Source organism: Solea solea, chromosome 20 (genome assembly GCF_958295425.1).
Source record: "Solea solea chromosome 20, fSolSol10.1, whole genome shotgun sequence".
NCBI lineage: Eukaryota > Metazoa > Chordata > Actinopteri > Pleuronectiformes > Soleidae > Solea > Solea solea.
In genome coordinates, this window is record NC_081153.1 from 5,937,495 (window position 1) to 5,950,594 (window position 13,100).

At 42.1% G+C, this 13,100-nt stretch overlaps 1 protein-coding gene across 1 annotated transcript in view; it reads right to left on the bottom strand.

Moving 5' to 3' along the window:
- The window catches only part of thsd7aa (thrombospondin, type I, domain containing 7Aa), a 120,408-nt gene that overhangs the window by 54,950 nt on the left and 52,358 nt on the right, over window positions 1-13,100 (bottom strand). The window contains exon 2 of the mRNA XM_058619134.1: window positions 582-2,124. Coding sequence (XP_058475117.1) covers window positions 582-2,124 — 1,543 coding nt within the window. The remainder of the gene's footprint in view (window positions 1-581; window positions 2,125-13,100) is intronic.

Below are 13,100 nucleotides of genomic sequence, written 5' to 3' on the forward strand. Positions count from 1 at the left end.
TGGATTTTGTCAAGAGGTTGTTGACAGAGACAAGGCTTTTAATGTTTTGTGACAAAACTTTCTTCTTTCTGTGAATACCACAATAGAAAGTTGGGGCTTTTTCTTGTGGCACAGTATAGACATGGTGCAAACCATGGATTTAAAAATGAATAAGACCACAGAAATTATTGTATGCAGTAAATACCAAACGTATGTCAACCTCTAATAATCATATAGCATCCCACTGAAAAAGTAAAGCAGCTGATGTATTCCAGTGCCTTTACAGAGTCACCTTAAATGTATAGGTCATAATGGAATAGTGCAAGAATTCTAATGCATGCATTTAAACCCCAGTTTTTCACAAAATACTTTTTATCAATATCAATAAAGAGGTGGTTCAATATGTTTTGCCTCAAGTGAAGAATCAAATCATTCATGAAATATAGCTCTGTTCCTAATGTGATCTATTCAAAAACCACAATTATCTGGATTCTTCAACTTTCACTTGGGGGCATAACGTAAATGTAACTGAAAAGCAACAAATGACTATATTTGTTACCCTGGAAATGTCTGATGTTCTGAAGAATTTCAGATTCTCTTACCCAAGTGCTTCAGTGTTCCCGTTCTTGTGGACACACGCCACTTCTCTGGTCTGGTAGCCGACCTGCAGGTCCCAGGACTTTCCTCCTACACGGTTTTGACGGTTCCTGTTCCTCTTCTTCTTGATAAGTTCTCTCGTCTCGGGGTCCTTTGACTTGCCCTTCTCCCTTAACCTTTCTCTGACTTTCTCTCGTATCTTCTCTCTCTTTTCCTTGTTTTTAGCCTTTTTCTGTCGTTTGGGCCTGTCTGCCTGTCGCGACGGCCTGTCCGGTTTCTTGTTTGCTCTGCTGAGTTTTCTGTTGAGTCTTGATGGTCTGTCGCCATCCCTGGGCACTTTAACGCCCTCTTTGGACCATTTGCCTCCATTTTTTCGCCGTTTCTCTCCCATTCTGGTCCGCTTATCCCCTCCCTTTGATTGTTTGTCACCCTCACCAGTTTGTGAGACACTCTCTCTGGACTGCTTATCACCACCTCTGGATGTTTTATCGCTCCCTCTTGACTGTTTGTCTCCCTCTTTGGAAAGTTTGTCAATTTCTTTGCCTGGTTTGTCACTTTCTCTGGCTGGTTTGTCACTTTCACTGGCTGGTTTGTCACTTTCTCTGGCTGGTTTGTCACTTTCTCTGCCTGGTTTGTCACTTTCTCTGGTAGGTTTGTCACTTTCTCTGGTAGGTTTGTCACTTTCTCTGGGTGGTTTGTCACTTTCTCTGGGTGGTTTCTCACTTTCTCTGGTAGGTTTGTCACTTTCTCTGGTAGGTTTGTCACTTTCTCTGGGTGGTTTGTCACTTTCTCTGGTAGGTTTGTCACTTTCTCTGGCTGGTTTGTCACTTTCTCTGGCTGGTTTGTCACGTTCTCTGGCTGGTTTGTCACTTTCTCTGGCTGGTTTGTCACTGTCTCTGGTCGGTCTGCTAGCTTGTCTGGCTTGCCTCGGCAGTGGAACAGAGCAGGGCCCCCAAGGTCCCACCCTGAGGCTGTATAGGCCCTCCTCTCCCTCACATAGACCAAGTTGACATGTCTGAAATTCAGTGAGGTTCGGGCACGCTGCCCCGCCAAACAGTGGCGGAGCCAGAATGAACCGGATCCGGTTCTGTAAGCCCATACCACAGGTTTTTGAACAGGAAGTCCAAAGGCTAAACTCTGACACTACACAGTCCCGAGGACATGGTATGAGACAGGCCTGCTCCAGGCGAGGTTTAGGCTCAAAGTACTCGCAGATTGCGTCCTCTGCGGGCTCACCGTTTACTTTCTGGACACAGCCCACCTCACGGGTCTGGATGCCCTCGTCCCCGCGGGTGCACACAGCGGGGCGCTGCACTCCAGCACTGCGCATCGACACTGGGACACACTGGTTCCAGGCTCCAAGCTGCCAGTCGTACAGATCCTTGTGCCAGTCGCACACCCTGAAACAGCTCTGCTGGTTTTCTGGACGTTCCGTCTGATTGCAGTTGGTGTGCAGGGTAGTCCAGCCTTCAGAATGTGCGCACCATACTGCCCTGCTCTGGCTGCCTCCAGGACCACACTCATTCCCCATACAACGACCCCATGGACCTGTGAAGAGAAAGACAACAGAGTGGTCAAGGAAAGAACAATGCAAGACTGAGAAGAAATTAAAAGAGAAATGCCCCTTATTATAAAGGACTGGATTGCAGGATATGACAGAATTAGTCTTTTTGCACTTGAAACAACTGCACAGTACAAATCACATTGTCATAAGTGTATTACATCTGAAAGAGGCCTTTTAACAGCTCAAGGTTCTTCAGCTGAAGACTTAGGAAGAGAGTTTTTAAAGTAAAAGTCCAGAGACATCTGGTAACTTTGTAGAATGTGTTGAATGTGACTCAATGGAAGCCTGTGTCATACTGAACTTGTTTATCTTGAAAATGCATATGTTTTTTTTTCTGACAGGAGGTTCATAAAGAAGAGATAAACATGAAAAGTATATTCTCAAACAGTTGACATTTCATGGTCAGCCTCGCACAAACCGCTTCAAAGTACAGCGCCGTCAAAGAAATCTACTTCCTCTCCACGCGGAGTACGTAAGTGCTTCCGAGTGCAATAATAATGTCTCGACAAATAAACACTCCTAAATCACTCCATGTCAGTAGCGACTGCACTTCCGCTGGATTTATGAGAATGCAATTAAAGGTCTAAGCAAACATCAGCTTCCAGCACAAAACCCGTGTTAGCAGAGCAGCAGAGGCAGAAAGACCGGGGACTCTAGGAGCTCATGAGCAGGAGAAAAATGAGCTGATGTAAGGAAATAATTATTAAACCTGCATGGTGATATAATCCTGGGAACCTCTGCAGGGTGAGATATGGGAAACTGCTGAATTTAACTGGAAAATAAAAATGTAAAACTTTAATTTTTAAAGGAATGGTTTCATATATTATTTAGACCTCTCGGTGTTAACGCATTAATCCTGATTAATTAAGCATTAAAAGCGGTAGTAACTCTGCGCTGCTCTGCTGTGTGCTGTAGAGAGCTAAAGAGGGACGGTCCATCATCTGGAGACATGGACACAGACCTCCATTGCATTACACTGAATGAATGCATCGACTGTGTCACTTAGCAAGATTATCCATGGTGCAGGAAAAAAAACCTCTTAATGTCTACCACGAGTCAGAGGCTCGATTAAACACTGTTTTATGGTTTCACTCAATAGAGCCGAGGTACGGCAATGAAAATGTCAACAGGAAAAGCTAACGGCATTAGCATACAGCTGTAGGAGGACACTCTGGATCAATACCAGATCAATGGCAGTGGCAGGAAACTGCTGCAGACACAAGAGACAGCTGTATAGTCACAGAAGTGGCTCCCTGTAATTAGGCCTAGTCCACACGGGTATATTTTTTAAACTTAAAAGGTTTTACTTCTCTGGTTTAAAAACCCCCAAATGTCCATACACTCTTAGTTGTCAAAAATCTCTTTATCCACATGAAAACACAACAAAAGCATGTCAAGTTAACGGGTGGAAATGTAATCATAACTTTAAAGCCTTGAGGAGAAATAGACAAAATGTACGACGCTACTTCTTCTAATAGCCATTTAGCAACATTAGCACAAGTATTCATGGCAAGCGGTAAGAGACATTCTGTACCGTCATTCTTACTAGACAGAACCACAGTTTCAAATATATGCAATTAGTTGTGGATATTAGCAACTGAACTGTAGATATCTCTACAGTTTACTACACTATCTAGTCATAATTCTAGTGATTAAATTAAAAAAAAAAGTGTTAGCATTGCTAACTGGACTCTTCTTCATACCAAGTTTAGCTACATCTGGTGCAATTACACGCCTCATGTAAACAAACAATGTAAAAACTCAGTTTTACCTGTGAAAAGGTTCACCCTACAAAGCGTTTTCCAAAACATGCCATTTTGGAAATCTAACCCACAGTTTACCTGTGTATAAAAGGACAAAAAGCACAAAAAAAAGGTTTTGCTACAAAGCTAAGTAGCCATCTGGGCTGGAGTCCACATTCATATCCAGCTCTCTAAAGAGGCTAGTAGGCTTTACAGCCATAAAAATGATTAATTCCTGGGCAGGCAGTGTTGTCTCTGCTCCACGCAGGTGTTCACCATAATTTATGAACATGCCAGCGAATGACACGGTTATCTGCGGGGTGGAGAGTATGAGAGTGAAGGAGCTAAAGGAGGAGGAGGACGGGGGTTGCACTCACGCTGGCCTACATCACCTCCTGCCCACTGAGAGGAGAGAAAGAGACATCGACGGCACGGTGCCAACTGGGCTTAAACTCCAGGAGGCATGACACACATTGAACCACACCCTGCCTCCATCAGTAACATCACCGTGACGCCATGGAGAGACAGATATTACATGGGTTTGCGCAGTCGAACGACTCCAGCTTAATACATTATGGCCGTCTTTCACACTAACATTAGCAGGTGTGGCCAAGGTGCTAAGTGAGTGCTTCCTCGCCTCACTGTTGCATCTTAATCCAAACGTGTGAGTGTTCCTCGCTGGTTGTGAAAAAGTAATGTTCGCAACAAACATTCATGCTAACAGCCAAATGATGAATGTTATTTTATTGCACTGGAAATGAATTAGGAATTTGCATCAGTTGTCGAAAATGATGAAGACAAAGAGAAAATAAACATGTTCACCTCTGGTCTTTTGTACTTAATCAGAGCACAAGTCGATAAAAACATGCATGCATTGCAGAGTAATTTGGCCCTGGGTAAATGCTAATTAAAAACATTCCCACTGGCCCTACTTGTTATTCTTGACCATCAGGAATGCAAAACAAAGGATTGTTTAATTCAAACCCACTTTTAAATGAATTTTGACCAGTAGGAATGTGTTTAATTGGCGTATGTTCAGATCCACATTGGTGGGAACACAAGACCAGACTATTTTTAAAATGTTTGGTGTTATTAATCATTAATTCCATAATAATATTTCAGCATAATGTAAATCAATTTGGCCGTTTTACTACACCTACTCTGCGTACAGGTCCAGCACTGCCAAATAACTTCGTATACTCTAAAGAAAAAAGATTTTAATGCAATAAAGCATCAGCAACAGAGAAACCCAGAGAGAGATTGAGAGATTGCCTGAGGTCATCTGTTGTGAATGAAAAAAAAGGGTTTCTGTCTGTGTTCATCTGATGAAAGGAGCTCAGAACAAGGAGGAGCAATCCTAAAATCAAAGTAGTTTAGTAACCTGTGGATAAAACTAAAAAGAAATCAACAATTTTCCCAGCTACCCTGTTTTTAAATGTGTTTTTTTTTTACCTTACATTTATTGCAATAATTATAGACTCATCTGAACACTTTTATCAAAATAACTATTTAGGCCATATCCCACGCAGCCCTCTCATACAGTATATTGTATGAATATTGTATATTAGCAGAAACACTTTGATCAAGAACATTGCAAACAACACTGTTGTGTGTTTGCACAACAGTGCAAACATTCTATTTCTCAGGAGGTTCAATTCTACAATGCCAACAAACTTTCTTCATTCTTTAATAATTCAAATATGACACTGATTTCGTCACATTGGCACCAATTGTTTCTAGGTCAACATGTTCCAGGTGATTTAAAAAGGAGGTGCACGTCGAAGGAAAGTGGGTCACGTAAGATGTGGGGGTATAGTGCTCACCCAGCTCTGAGTAAAACTGGGTGAATCCTGAATGAAGGTTTAACATATGCCAACATGCATTACCATAAATAGGACATTTTTAACACTGCTGCACATTTACTGTCACAGCATGTTTTTCTCTTTTGGAAAAGGCCATTCACAACTTTATTCTTTCAGTCCCTGAACCAAATGAACACATTCTGGACCAGTGTGTCCTCTTAAGGCAGAGAGACTTAGCTGAAAACACTGAATGAGTTACAGAAAGCCAACAAGCAGGACAAACAAGTTGGCGGGGTTTAGTCAGTGGTTTAAAATTATACTTCTCCACAATGTAATCTAATGAAAGATACAATCCCATTACTGTAAAATAGTTACAGTATCACTTCGGACACAGAAGACTCTGGATTCCAAAATAAGGACCAATCAAGACCACAACTGATTTATTTGCATGGCCAGTGTCATCAAATGCAAGAAATAATATAACTCATCTGTAGTCACCAATATCAATATATGCTGTACTAAAAAAAGTACAGCATGTTTTGATTAGTTACTTTAAGTTCAGCTTTTTGACCATTAAATATAGCATATTAAGATTATTTGGTGATGATAAAGACCCCAGAGCAACATCAGTGTTCTTTTTGTACCTTTCTGCTAGACTGACTTGTTCAGTTGGAAACTGTTCACTCTTCTGCACCAAAGTCCATGCAGAAAATCAGTGTTTTTAGCTTGCAGGGACACAGAAGCTGCTACTTTACTGCTGCCTCACTTGATAAGTGTGTGTCTTTTGAGTAAATCTGAATAAAAGGTCTTCAAAGACTGATGTCTCAAAATAACACATTTCAAGTTGGATCATAACTCCTTTGTGCTGTGATGTAACATCACAGCACATTTTCTCTAAGGGTTTTTGGTGCAAGGAGTTGGCGGTTTACAAAAACTTTTGCAGGCGGAAATGATGAAAGAAAGCATATTATTAGGATACAAAAAGATGCTGAGTTATAACAAAAACTGGTCTTGATTCTGGATCTTGGTCTACGTTAGCACCGTTGGACACGTTTGTACTTTGTCTGCGAGCTAAGATGTTGCCAAATTGTCTAGTAAGCTAGACAAATTAATTTTCTAACTTTAGAAAACACACAGCAAAACACTCGACATTGCGTTACCGCTCCACTGGTTTTACAAAGTGACACTAATTTAATTTCTCCCCTCAGAAAAGGTTGTCTCGCAGTGAAAAGAAGCAGCAAAGCAAAGCAGATTTTATCAGAGGAGCCGTTTCTTAAGTGGCTGATCTGTCACTGTAGTGTACAGTGATGGACAATTATAATTTCACCAGTGAGAAGAAAATAAAGTATGAGAAGACTGGAGGAGTTTGGACGAGCTACAGCTTAAAACGCTCCACTCCACTGTTGGCATCTGTCACTACATTTATTACTCTCCTCTCCACGGCGGCTCTCTGCTGCGACCACTGCTGCACCGTGTACCACATTACCCACTGACCAAAATCCATACAGAAAATCTGTGATTTTACTTTACAGCACAAAAGAGTTGCTGAACCACAGCTGCCTCCATGAGTAAGTTCACATGTGTGGGGTATTTTTTTGTTTGAAATCCTTCTTTTCAGATATACCTAAATGGCACAAACTGGATAAATGAGGCAGCAGTAGACCAGCTGCTCCTGTATTTTCCTGGGAGTTCGTGAGTGAGCGAGTGGTTTAAACACTTCAGTTTCCAGCTGGAAAAGGCTGCCTAACGGTGAGATAAAGTGGCAAACATATTCTTAAGAAGCAGGTGCTGATTTTATTAGGTGAGCCTCTTGTTAATTGGCGAGGAATGGTTTCCAGTGTGTCCGTGTCTCAGGTTGGTTCCCTGTGGTAAATGATTTCAGCTTTAAATTAAAGGTTTAAGTATTTTTTTTGTTATCTGTTTAGCATTTAATGCAAACCAATCAAGTAAAGGATACTTTTATTATTCTTTGTGGCTGTTATTTCAGGCTTATCTCCTGCGTTGCTCGCAAGCCAAGGAAAATGTCAATCTGTGTGAGATGATTTCAGTGATCCACCTTCCCCAGGAGGTGGGATTGTGCTTTACGGACACCACCTACCAACCTACACCTACCAACAAACCCCTCAACACCTCCCACCTGTGTGCTTTCCCCTCCCACTTTGCCTCAGGTGCCAAAACAGAAGATTGGGGTTGGCATTTGCAAGGATAATGGAAACCAGTACGAGCTGTGCATCCCACCAGTGGCTTTAGGACAGACAGATGAGGAAAAATACGTGCCAGCAGCAGGGAAGCCACTCTGTATTCATACAGATTTTTATCAAGGAGATCGTGAAAAGGTCAGGAATTTTTTTCATCCAATGACGGCAAGCTGACTTCATTTACTTACAACAGAGCCCTTAATGACCCACTCACCTGTTTGTGGATCACATTCATCCTTGGCATCATGCAGTTATGAGGCAAAAAGCATGATTTTCTATGATAAACAACCTCTAATCTCTAACTAGTTTCACCTGTTTCCATTCCATTAACCGATCTCCTGATATGGGGATAAATCTGTGACCTTAAGAATATTTGGTAACGTGGAAAAGCCAATAAAGAAAACCAGTGTTTTTAGTTTGCATGGATGGACACGGAAGCTTCTGATTTACTACTGCCTCATTCGGTAATTTATGTAGTGGGTACATCTTAACAAAGGATGTTAAGTTACTGACGGAGGCACCAGTTGATGTGCCATGCTGTAAAATCACTAATTTTCATGATGGACTTTGGTGCAAGAGACTAACAAAGAGATAAAGCAGGTAACCTATTCTGAAGATGTAGTAGAGGAGCCTTTTTGTGTGAGCCTCCGAGTCTCAGGTTGGTGCACTGGGTGTGCACACAGCAAAGTCAGCACCAACTCTCTGCTAGCATCAAAAACAACCACACTAAGCTGTGCTTCATATGCCAGTAATGTCCTCATGCTGAATAAACTTACTAAACTGGGTCATTACACAATCTCCGCACAATCTCTGCAGCAGATCTTTAATAGTGACTTCACCAAACCCACAGTAAATGTTGTCAGGCAGCATGAGTGTGAAACACAATCCTTTCTGGGCACTTTCACAGCATTAAAACTGTCAGGCCCCGCAGGCTCATGGGAAAGAGAATCCACTGTACACAAACTCACTCATCGCCCCTCTGCATCTTCTCGGTCTGCGTTATTTACCGTTGTTCTATCTCTCTACAACTCGCATGCATTCACTCTATCACCCCTGGCCAAGCCGTTATTGCAATCTCATTCTCACGATTTCATCATCTTTCCCTTTTTCCCCTCATCATTCCATCAGGTGCACAGTGTGCGACACAACAGGTTAGACAGTGATGGAATAAATGGAAGTGTTGATCTCAGTTTTTGTCACGGGTTACTGGTAAATGCTAAATTATTTACACGTCGGTTTGATGATCACTGACACGCACAAGAGTTTGATTTCTTCCCTTGTATTCTCAGTCCGTGGCAAGAAAAAGCGATAAACTCCCATGTAATATTCAAGAGAGCTTCGGAACTTGCTGTGTTTCACTTCACATCCAAGTTAAAGCTGCTCTCGTTTTATACTGAAGTTATTGTGAGACGATACCTCTCAGCTGCCTGCGGTTTGGAGGCAATTTGCTGTCCGTTTATACTTATGATAACATTTTCAGAGAGATTTTATCAGGTGATATAATATGCAGGCTCTCTGAAAAGATCTGACGTTAATCCACTAAAGTGATTTATATCATAATCTTTGGTTAAGGCTGGGGGGAATAACCCTGGTCTGATTTACCAAAGAAAACTACTCAATGACACATGTGAAAGCGTTTATAGGTGAAGACTGGGAGGAGGCATGAATATAGATACAAGGAGCTTCTCAACTGCTAATGCCGCTTCCAGGTGGGAGATCTTTGGCGGAAAGGAGCACAGCGTGAGTGCACACAGGTGAGGTAAAGGAGATAAGTTAGAGGTTAGGAGATATTCTGGAGGAAACAGAGAATAATTCTGTAAACATGGCCATATCGCCTGTGGGGAAACAATGTTTCACACGTCTGCTGCTCGTCATCATTGTCAGCGTGCCTGTTTGATGTCAGGGTGAGCTGTGTTTCAACGCTGGTTGACAGCCTGTGGTCTGTGATGTGCAGACAACATCATCAAAAGAAGAGCCATGCGTGGAAATGACAGCAGACACGTCTGTGTTTGCCATGAGGTCGCTGAAGGTCATTAACAGCCCTGGTGGAAGGTATATGGGATGAAAGCAGATGTGTCTCTGATTGGTCTTCAAAACACAGCTGCACAACATGACTAGATTTTTAAGGCTCATGGTGTTGTCCTGTATTCACCTCAATTTTCTTTGGACAAACAAAATCAAGAAAAGAGGACTTATAAAAGATAATACTGCAACTATGACAGAAGCAAAATCTATTTTTTATCCTAAACCTCAACAAAACCACCCATTTTCATGGCAGACTGCATGGATTCTGTGCGCACTTTGGTGAGCGCTGTCGTATGCATATGCTCCCTGTAAGGCTTTTCAGTCTAGTCGGTTAACGCGCTATTGTTTTGGTCAACAGAGACAACAAGGAAGACCTTGGCTGAGCTCCTGAATTAATGCAAGTAGATCCACCAGTACCCACATAATGTACAAGCACTCAAAATCCCAAGAACATACATATAAAGGTGATTTCCTGGCTTTAAAAATCCCTTTCCTGGAATAAAATACGAGCTCAAGTATGCACATGGACCTTCACTTTAGTGTGCATAGAACTGCTGCCAAAAACACACACACATGAAAAAGTGGCTCTCTAATAGTAAGACTAATACTTTAGTCGGTGATATAATTGACCACTTTCTGTTGTCCATCCATCCATTTTCTACCGCTTTATCCTCCACATGAGGGTCGCAGTGCTGTGCCCATCTCAGCTGACATAGGGCGATAGGCGGAGTCACAACCTGGACAGATCACAAACCCTATCACAGGGCCACATATAGAGACAAACAACCATCCACTCTCACACCTACGGTCAATTTAGAGTGTCCAATTTGCCTAATCCCCATATTGCATGTTTTTGGACTGTGGGAGGAAGCCGAAGAACCCACAGAACATGCAAACTCCATGCAGAAAGGCCCTTGTTCCGACCGCAACCCAGGTGCTAACCACTACACCAACCATGTGCCCCCCTCCCTTCTGCTGTCCTGTGAGTAAAAGTAAATTCAAAATCTATTCCAAAGCAGTGGCAGTAAACCAACAGAGAGAAGATGTTTTGGTCCAACAGGTGAAGATGAAACATGAAGACTACCAATCACATTGCGCCTACAAATCTGTAGCATAAATCTGCCTTTACTCTCTCACAAAAGCGCGAGTTATCGTTTGTCCTCCTCCAGCTCCTTAAATCTGATTTATACGCCATCGCTCAGCGCTTGCGATATCTGTTAATAGTCTTGTGTATTATAGTCTGATAATACACAAGGAAACCTTCCATAATGCAGATATTGTTCATTTGTAAAAGAAGGAAATAATAACAGGTTCCCCTTCGGCTCCATTGAATCACAGCTTCACTGAGCTGTCTATCCCTTTAACTGTGAGCACTGAGCAGTGATGATGCTCCTTCATAAATAAGATTAGAAAAACTCGTCTCCTCCTTCCCGTGACTGGTTCAAACGAAACAACCCAAACACCTGATCTTTATTTAGACCGCTCCTCTCTTACAGATCTCAAAGGTATCGTCCTCCATACATCACTTGCACATCAAGATCTAATTAATTTATCTTTATTAACGGGCTTTGCACCACAGGCCTTTAAGGACGCGGTAATTAAACCTCAGCTTAACGAGCCTGCGCGTTGTTTGACCCAGATGTTTCGGAAAGCAAACGCCTCCATCATTTCTAAAATTGTGGCTGTTGCTCATGGTTTTGAAGATTTTATGTCAGTATATAGATGACATTAGAGCAATAGTTGTTAATGTTGGGTAATTTATGGTAACATAACGACCAACTGACCAAAACGGTTGTGTCTAAGAGCTCCATTTGGATGGTGCTGATCTTCAAGTCGAACATTTCTCAAGCAACAGATCCATAATGCAGTTCACCAACACTTAACGCCGCCCCGAGTATTTCATTGAACTACTGTATGAAGTAGTAGAAGAAGGATAACTTTGTGTTCCTCTTAACCACCACCTCTCCTTTCCAAATGTCTCTCCGCAGGAATAATCCCACTACCAACTCAAAGTCCATGTATTTTTCTTGTTTTCTTGTTAAAGTGACTTTTTCTTTTTTCCCCACTGTCAACAACTGTTTCCTTACTGTGTTTGGTTTACTGAATACTAAACACCTACTCTGCAAAGGTCCTTGAGATAATGTAAATTATGATTTAGTGCAACCCAAATAAAAGCTGAAGGGAAAATTGAAAGTCTACGAAGCATTACGGCAACAACAAAAAACCACAGCCTACACAAATACGACAAAACAATGCATGACGTTTGGTACGTAACCTAAGAGGATATAGTGAGAATAACAACGCAACTGCTTTATTAGATAAAGGTATGTAGAATCACCAGAGGCTCAGACAAAGTGGCGTTCATGCATCTTTCATAAGGCTTGTCAGAGCGGCGGAGACGCTCTGCTTTCACAGAGGAACATTACACGGCTCATTTGGGGTGTCGTGCTGCTGCGTGGAAAACAGCTCCACTACGGCGGTACACAGCAGACCGTGCTGCACAATGAATGCAGCCTTTGGCTTTGGATTATTGTATTGGAGACCTGAAGCAAATTTTAACAGAGGGTGGTGACATTTACTCATTTATTTATTTTTGCCCAAGTCCCAATTTCAAGGCGAGATTACAACTAGCCATCTCTTTATCCGTCCATTTTCTACTGCTTTATCCTCCACTGTTGCAGTGGGGTGCTGTCTCACCCACCTCAGCTGACACAGGTTGATAGGTGGGGTACACCTTGGACAGTTCGCCCGTCAAACAACCATTCACTCTCACCATGGTCAATTTAGAGTGTCCAAACCCACGACTCATGGTCCATGCAGAAAAGCCCTTGTTCCGGGTATTCTTGCTGCAAAGGCAACTGTTTATACCAACCGTGTGGGCCCTAATCCAATCACTTTATTTATATTATCTTTTTCTTTTATCAAAATGACATCAAACACAGGCAAAAATTAAAAAGTAAGTAAAAACTGTATTTAAAAAAAAATAAAATAAGTGAAAAACACAACATCTCACATTCACAAGGCTATAAAAACAGAGAAAACAACAGTTCTGCACCAACAGCTCACACCGTGTCAAAGGGCACAGAGAAGAAGTGCGTCTTAGGACAACCGCATTGAGCGCCTTGCTCAGGGGCACCCCCTTCCCTCGACTCACACTGGGATTTGAACCAGCAATCTTCCAATTACAACCCCA